Raw genomic sequence first — 8,123 nt, forward strand, 5'->3', positions numbered from 1 at the left:
ACATCATTCTTAGCTCAAGGGCATAAATAAAAGGAAAATGAGCACACATGTTTCATGGATGAAATAAAAAGCCAAATCAATTATTCTTCTCCATAAATTTTTAGTGAATATATTCAAAATGACGGCCTCTAATGCTTAGCTTGCCCTTGTGTTTTCAGAAAGATCAAAACCATAGCCAATACGATCCCCTGAAGAAAGACTACATAAATGAATTTTTATCTTTCTTTTATCTTTCTTTTCTATGCTCAAAAACCAATACGCTCCCCTGATTAAACCATAGCCAATATGCTCGCCGGAAAAAGATTAAACTTTTATTTTTCTTTTCTATGCCCAAAAACTAATCTCCAATCATAATTGTTATTGATCTAGATTGGGTTAATTCGGTAGCTATCTCAACAATTCTCCAAATGTCTCTTGCATGTTGACAATCAAAAAAAGATACAATTGACTATTTCCTTTTCATCGTAAAAACAACATATCTAACCTCCAATCAAAATCCTCTTAGCTAAATTACGCTTTGTAAAAACTAAACCCTGCAGAAAGTACTAAAGGAAAGTCTTTATTCTAATTTTTAGAGATGCTTAACATCCAAATGAATTTATTGTTCACAAATAAATGGTACATAGATCAAATTGAGAATCGTCCATGTTGATGCAGATTCTAGGTAAAAGTATCCCTCCCATTTCAAGGCTAGTGATTGACAATAAATTTTAGCTATTAGGTTGTGCCATGCATTCAATCCCTGAAATTACATGTTCCTCCAATGTCTTAGTTTCACTTTAAACCTCGATGATCTAGCGAGTGGCATCGCGTTTCCAAACTATCGTTGGAACACCACACATGGAAATAACACTTACTTGGCCTTAGTCAAAAAGGTTGAGTACCACCCAACAGAGGAATTTTATGGTTCTTGGTCCTACTAGGAGGTAACCCTGTTGGTTCACCAAACAGATTTGCATACAAGTCAATCAATGCTTGTATCTCGTTGGAATGAGCAGAAGTTGCAGATTGTTGTTGTTGTTCCAGAGTATGCATCTGAACCATGCACCATATGCCATCCTGTTTCTGCATAACATTGAGTTGATCTGCAGAAATACATAAGCATTGCAGTAGATTGTTGGAGGCCTTGTAATTTGACTTCTTTGCCTTTGTACCAGAAGGAAAACCATTTATGAGGCCACTGTACTTTCATTGGACTGAACTCTTCTAACCAATCCATTCTCAAGATTGCATCATAGCATTTGAGGGGCAGAATTTTGAAGAAAGTTCTGAACTGAGTGCACTGTAACAACCAATCACAATCAACAACCTCAAGAATACATAGTAATATCCCACCATCAGCAACATTAACTTTGACAGGTTCTTTTAATTGTCTCTAATTAGGTAAAAGAGAAGCAAACTATTCACTGATGAAATTATGACTGCTACCAGAATCCATCAGTACTATAGCTGAGTGTTGGAGAAAATGACCTTGGAGCCCTCTCTTCTCCAGAGTCAGAATCCTCAGCCTTAGTGACAGAGTCATCACTGCTGCTTATCATTTGCCACAATTCTTCAACCATGTGCAAAGGAACATTTTTTTGGCATTTGTGAGTTGGATCCCATTTCTTAGCATAAGCCCTTAGCTTTTTTATAGGCCATAAGAGCACTCAACTTATCATCTTGAGTTCCAGTCTTGACACTGCTAGCAGATTTCTTATTATCAATGGTTGGTGAAGAATGTTTGTTAGAGTGTGAAAAAGAATTCCCCTTGTTTGCCTGCCTTGGAACCAATGCTTCCCCGTTTCTCCTCCAATCTCTACTGGGCTGACCCAACAACACCTCTTCCTGCAAAATAGCCAAGGAACTAGCAATATCCAAGTCTTTGGGCCTATGAACTAAAACAACAACTCACTTGGCTGTAAACCGTCTACAACTTGCTAGTGATAAGAACTAGACTAACATAAGGATCATGGACTAAAATTGATGGACCAATTCATCAAATTGTTCAACATACTCAGCTACGGTGCCACTTTGCTTAAGGTGGAAAAACTATCTAATAACATAATTATGTTGATCTCATTAAAATCTATCAATGGTAGACTGACAGAGATCATCACAACATAAAATTTTGACATCCATTTCTATTGATTGCATCTAGAAATCTACCGAACCAGTGAAATTCATAGTGGCTAACTTAACGTGATAGAATTCTAGTACTTCATAAACATCAAAATAGGTTTCACATCGTTTCACCCAGATCTTAGGGTTAGTGTTGTCGAATCTAGGAAATTCGAGATGTGGCACGTCATTTCCAAAGGTTGCACGAAAGGAACCAGGCGTAGCGAACTTGGAACCAAATCCTATAAAAGGAACAGGGGAGAGATTTTGGGGATGTCGTGCCCCTGTGACCGGAGGTGGCACCAGGATTGTGACGACCCCGGCACCAACACTCTGGTGCTGATGATCATTGCCGTGGCCAATTTTCCCAGATGCCCCTGCACTAGCAGCAACTCCCAGATGGATAGGAGAGGACACCTCAATATTTTGCATCTCATCAGCTTGCTTCTGAGGATTCAGAAGCTGATGGATGAATAGATCAACCTTTTTCTTGAGGTCGTAGATCGAATTTTGCAGATCTGTAACCTTATTCTCCATCTTGGGCTTACGGAACTCTGCTCGTCAGTGAGACGCTGGATCGAGTTCTGCATCTCTCCGATCTTGTGATTCGTATCATCGGCCTTTAGGAAGGTCTCGTCGACCTTCTTGCCGAGTGCCTCCAATTTTGGCAGCATCTTCGTCATTAGGTCTGACAGTGGCACCTTCGCTCTAATTCTTACTTGAAAACAAGTGAGATGATAGTGCATAGGGTCCAGAATGATGGGTGGATGCGAAATGGGTTGTATCAAAAAGCTCTGATACCAAATATAACGCTCGATCTTGGTTTGGAGGTAGCGATGATATCATATTATGGTCTGATAAAGGATGAGGATCTAACAGGCTCTCCAGCCGATGAACGCCACCGCTGAATCCATGAGTTCCAAATCAAGTTCCCTATTTCATCAGATTATCAATTTAAGCAGAGTACACGCCACTACGGCGGCTGCCCGTTATATGGGTTTGACAAGTTGACCCACTCTGGCCCATGGAAATGCGTATTGGGTTTTTTGATACGCGACGGCCTTTGGCGTGGAGAAGCTTCTGGAACAGAGTCTTGGTTCATAACATGACTTGACATGTTGTATGTGTTCATTGCTACACTATTAGTCATGTGGACTTGACTCATTCGAGTCAAATTAATCGTGCATTTTCACCATTCATCGTTTGCCATGAGCATCAAGTGTATACATCTCATGCACAGGCACTGGATCGTCCTACTTGTACAAAACACTGGGACCTTGGATTTTCAATAGAAAAAAATTCAATTTATTCGCTTCAAATATAGCCAAAGTTTGAATAATTTTAGTTTCTCAGGATCACTAAATCTAGATAGAACACCATGAATTGGAACAAATTTGTGCATACATACCATCGTTAGACATATTAGCCATCTTGGCTTGCTGAAGTCCTCCTGCCTGCTTGATGCAGCCTTGATGTAAATGCCCTAGTGCTTCAATGCTAAGCTTGATTGGTAGCTCTTCATTTGAATGAGAGATCCTATGGTGGGCCACTCCTTATATAGATAGCATTGCCGGCGGGGGGGGGGGGGGGGGGGGGGGCAACTCTATAAATGTTGAGTTGATTCTAGTGTCTCCAATCAAGACACAAACTAATTTAGGTTTTACAACCTTTAGCACCTTATATATGTTTTGGGTTGGTTCTAGTGCTTCCAAGTCATTAAGTCTATTTGACTTTGATATCTTTAGCACGCAATTGTTAGGTGTTTTCACACCTAGCTTTTCACATTATCAACCCAACACTAAACTATAACTTCATTCAATTTACCCCCTAAACTATTCCATTTAGTTCATTTTATTCCATAATACAATTTGTCTCTTTTTTTGTTTCTCCATACACAAGTTGAATTTAAATTTTAAAAATTTCAAGGGACTAGTGGATATCAGAATGCATATTAAAAAAATTATTATAACTTTTCCATGTTATTTTCCATATAATTCTGAACTCTCCTCGCTACACAATGTTCGAGGAAGGACAGGGAGGCAGTAACGAGTAGAAGCAGGGTGAGGTGGATGGCGGCATTGGCATAGGAAGCGTTTGGGACGTTCCGCCGCTTCATCTCCTTGATCTAGTTTTCACATTGCTTACTTAGGCCTGTTCAATTGCGCACAAATGAGGCTAAGCCAAATCCAACAGTGATCAATAATTGTTTTTTACCAAAGTTAGTAAGGGAAGTCCACCTATTTTTTTTAATTTTTTTTTCTATTCCAGAATCATTCAATTCACTCCTACGATGAGTCGAACCCATACCCACTTAAATGATACTTAGGTGCTCTAACCACTAGGCTAGAGACCCTTTCGCAGTGATAAACAATTGTTAGATGGCCAGCCAGGTCATGCATATATGTAACCCTCGGGTTACAATTAAGAAACAAAAAGGCCTTTTCTCAAATGATAGAGTTGCCCCTCTTCATGTATTCTCATAGAAGATTTCTTTATTTAAAGAGATTGCCAAAAAAATGAATATTTTGCCATTGTGATTGGGACCGCTCCTTTTTTACCGTTAGTGAAATTTAATGGTATCAATTCATTTTGGTATTTGAGTGTTTTTAATGGGTGATTAAAATTTTCTTTTGATGTCTTGCTAATTCAATGTTTTGAAAGGAGCGTCCGGTGTAATTCCATCGATTTTGGGTTGCTAACTCAATGGTAGAGTACTCGACTTTTAAGTGCGACTATGATCTTCTGGCTCATTTTATAGGTCCTAAGCTCGATAGGTCTTTTGATCACACGCACTTCTTTCCTAATCTTATCTTCTAGTAAGCAAGGTCACGAGCCAGAGAAAGGAAGGGATCCCATCAGAAGCAAGCACAGAGCTGTCAGCTGAATTCTAGGTCGACAATCAAACAAATCGATCCACTAAAATACACGGCTTGGAAACTTCTAATACCCTTCCATTTTTTCTCCGAGAAGAGCTAGTTTCGAAAGATACTATCAAATCTCTGTCGGGAAAAATAAAAACGCCATCAAATCTAATCAAATGGAAATCATTTGAGGACGAGACGCAAGGTCAGATGATCATTGATCAGGTCGGTGCAACGCCCCTGTTCGACAAAGGAATTCCTTGCAATCAACGCCCATTTCCTGTGACGATGACATGATCCATCCAGCGTGCAGATCATTGCTTATATATAGACTGCCATTGAGGTTCACCACTAACATGCATTTGCGTCCTTGGTGGCGGTAACCTAAGTGTGATCGAAGTGCCGCCTTTACCACGCACACGATCACGGAGATGAAGCGTCGGAGCATCCCAAACGCCTCCTGTGCCAATGCCACCTTCCACCTCGCCCTGCTTCTACTCGTTACTGCCTCCCCGTCTTTCCTCCAACACTGCCTCGCGAGGAGAGAATCCCATCACCGGCCACCTCCTAGCGGCCGATCACACCACCCGCCACTGCCAGCTCCGGTCATGCCGCCGCCGCCGCCGCCGCAGTCGGCGGCGACCTTTAGCGTGCTGGAGTACGGCGCCGTGGGCGATGGCGCCACGGACGACACCAAGGCAAGCGCCGACAAAGCTGCAACTGATTAACCTCTGAATCTGGTTGGGTTGTCTGGAATGAGAAATGTTATTCTGATCTGTATCTGCTGATGCCCCTGCTTCTTTTCATATGCAGGCGTTCGCCGACGCCTGGTCGGCGGCGTGCGCCGCCGGTGGGGCGTCGACGGTGCTGGTGCCGGCGAGCTACGTGTTCCTCGTCGGCCCCATCACGTTCACGGGCGATTCTTGCGAGCCCAACATGGCCTTTCAGGTGATTGCTTGATTCCACATTCTAAAAAAAAAGGTGATTGCTTGATGATCGGTCATCACGTACAGGATACCGTGGTTAGCGTAACACAGACAATTTGCCAAAAGTTTGGATGTTATTTAATCTACACGAGAGCCAAACATTCCCTTAATATCAGTGTTGTCATCGGCCGCCCGTGATTGCCGGAGAGTTCCATAGACTGAAGCTACCATGCAAGTGATCTGACGAACATGGCGTGGATGTTTGCATTTGTTTTTGTCAGGTGGATGGCACGATTCTCGCCCACACAGGCTCACCGGCATGGCGCTCCGGGGTTTTGACGCAGTGGCTGGAGTTCAAGAACGTCCGGGGGATCACCATCCAAGGTTGCGGCACCGTCGACGGCCAGGGCAGCCACTGGTGGAGCGGCGGCGATTCCGCCGTCGCCGCCGAGATGGTAACTGAAGAAAAATCGTTTGGTCATCCATCTCGCACACATGCTGAACTTCCTGTCGTTGGCTTCTGCAGGAGCTGGACTCTGATCGTGCCGGAACAAGCAACAGACCAACAGTAAGATGGCTCAAATATAATGGTTTGTTGTTAGTAACCGTGACGTGTAATTGGCGACTAATGACGCGTTTAATTGTTGTTACAAAAACGTGTTGCTGGTAGGCTGTGAGGGTGTTCCAGGGCGCCAACGTAGCCGTGTCGGGGATAACGATCCGGAATAGCCCCAGGTTCCACCTCACCTTCGACACCTGCCGTGACGTCGAGGTGCGCGACGTCACCGTGTCCTCGCCCGGCGACAGCCCCAACACCGACGGCATCCACCTCGCCGGCTCCGTCGGCGTCTCCATCCACCACTCCACCATCGCCTGTGGTAAGTCTGGTTAATTCTGCGAACACCTCGCTCCCATGAGTCCATGAAACAACAAATGACCTCTAATAACTCTTGGGATTTGCATGCAGGTGACGACTGCATCTCCATCCAGGACGGCTGCTCCGACGTGTTCATCCGTGGCGTGCACTGCGGGCCGGGCCACGGCATCAGCATCGGCGGGCTCGGCAAGGGCGGCGCCTCGGCGGCCGTCTCCGGCGTCACCGTGCAGGACGTCACGCTGAACCAGACGATGACCGGCGTCCGGATCAAGACCTGGCAGGTAATAAACGAAACAGAAATTGCATTTGCAGCAAAAGTAACCTCAACAATGCCCACGATGCCTAGTAACTGCTCCCTCCCTTCCAAATTATAGATCGTTTAACTTTCTTATCATAAATTTGATCACTCATCTTATTCAAAAATTTATCTCCAATCCTATAACTTGTGTAACTTGTGGTGGCGTTCGACGCAAAGCAGGGCGGGTCGGGGTCGGTGAGGGACGTGCAATTCTCCGGCGTTCGGGTGTCGGCGGTGAAGACGCCGGTGGTGATCGACCAGTACTACTGCGACCACACGACGTGCAGCAACCGGACGTCGGCGGTGGCCGTGGCCGGCGTGGTGTTCCAGGGCGTCGCGGGCACGTACACGGAGCGGCCGGTGTACCTGGCGTGCAGCGACGCCGCGCCGTGCTCGGGGATCCACCTCGCCAACATCCAGCTCGCGCCGGTGAAGTGCGGCGGCGGCGGCAACCACCTCGACGGGCCCTTCTGCTGGAAGGCGTACGGCGACCAAGTGAAGCCCGTCGAGCCGCCGGTCGGCTGCCTGCTGGCCGAAGCTCCATGACCACGCCGGCTGGGAGGCCCCTCTCACGGTTTGACATGTGGAAATGGACAACTGGTATAGAAAATGCGTTTTGGTTGTGTTGGAAAGTGCGGTCGCCGCGAGCACGCCGACCCGCTTTTGTAATGTGGCTACAGTAATTGTTTAGGCAAGCTAGAATTTAAAATACGACGACAGATTTATATTTGGTGGAATATTTGTGCTAGGCCCATTTATTTAAATGATAAACTGAGGTTTAACATACCCACGAGTTAACGCTAGGTAGTTATGATGTGGTTAATGCCACATGGGTAATTTAGGGAGCACCATTTTTTAGGATAATGGCTGTTAATGTGTTAGATCTTGAGAATAATGGTTGTTAATGGTGCTAAATGAGAGGAACCATGACTAGATAGAAATGGTGTGAATTATTGATTCGTCAGAATAAAGGGAACATATCAGCTGCAAACCAAACTCTTCACGCAAACTGTGCAAACCTCAACTGGACCACTAGATCAACAGTGAGCGAGTTTAGTTAT

At 44.9% G+C, this 8,123-nt stretch overlaps 1 protein-coding gene across 1 annotated transcript; it reads left to right on the plus strand.

Moving 5' to 3' along the window:
• The first annotated feature begins 5,340 nt into the window (after positions 1-5,340).
• LOC120705072 (polygalacturonase At1g48100-like) lies at positions 5,341-7,900 on the plus strand. The gene is made up of 7 exons (XM_039989607.1): positions 5,341-5,659; positions 5,775-5,909; positions 6,169-6,342; positions 6,414-6,455; positions 6,558-6,765; positions 6,855-7,045; positions 7,243-7,900. The coding sequence occupies exons 1-7, from the start codon at positions 5,393-5,395 to the stop codon at positions 7,606-7,608; spliced, it is 1,383 nt and encodes a 460-aa protein (XP_039845541.1). The 5' UTR covers positions 5,341-5,392; the 3' UTR covers positions 7,609-7,900.
• The last annotated feature ends 223 nt before the right edge of the window (positions 7,901-8,123 follow it).

This window comes from Panicum virgatum, chromosome 4K (genome assembly GCF_016808335.1).
Source record: "Panicum virgatum strain AP13 chromosome 4K, P.virgatum_v5, whole genome shotgun sequence".
Taxonomy (NCBI): Eukaryota; Viridiplantae; Streptophyta; class Magnoliopsida; order Poales; family Poaceae; genus Panicum; species Panicum virgatum.

What these genes read in the sequence shown, in the direction of transcription:
- LOC120705072 (XM_039989607.1), top strand. Translation starts at nt 5,393, where the DNA reads ATGAAGCGTCGGAGCATCCCAAACGCCTCCTGTGCCAATGCCACCTTC. An exon ending in GCGCCACGGACGACACCAAG is followed by an intron (nt 5,660 to 5,774) that starts GCAAGCGCCGAC and finishes TTTCATATGCAG; the next exon opens with GCGTTCGCCGACGCCTGGTC. An exon ending in CCACTCCACCATCGCCTGTG is followed by an intron (nt 6,766 to 6,854) that starts GTAAGTCTGGTT and finishes ATTTGCATGCAG; the next exon opens with GTGACGACTGCATCTCCATC.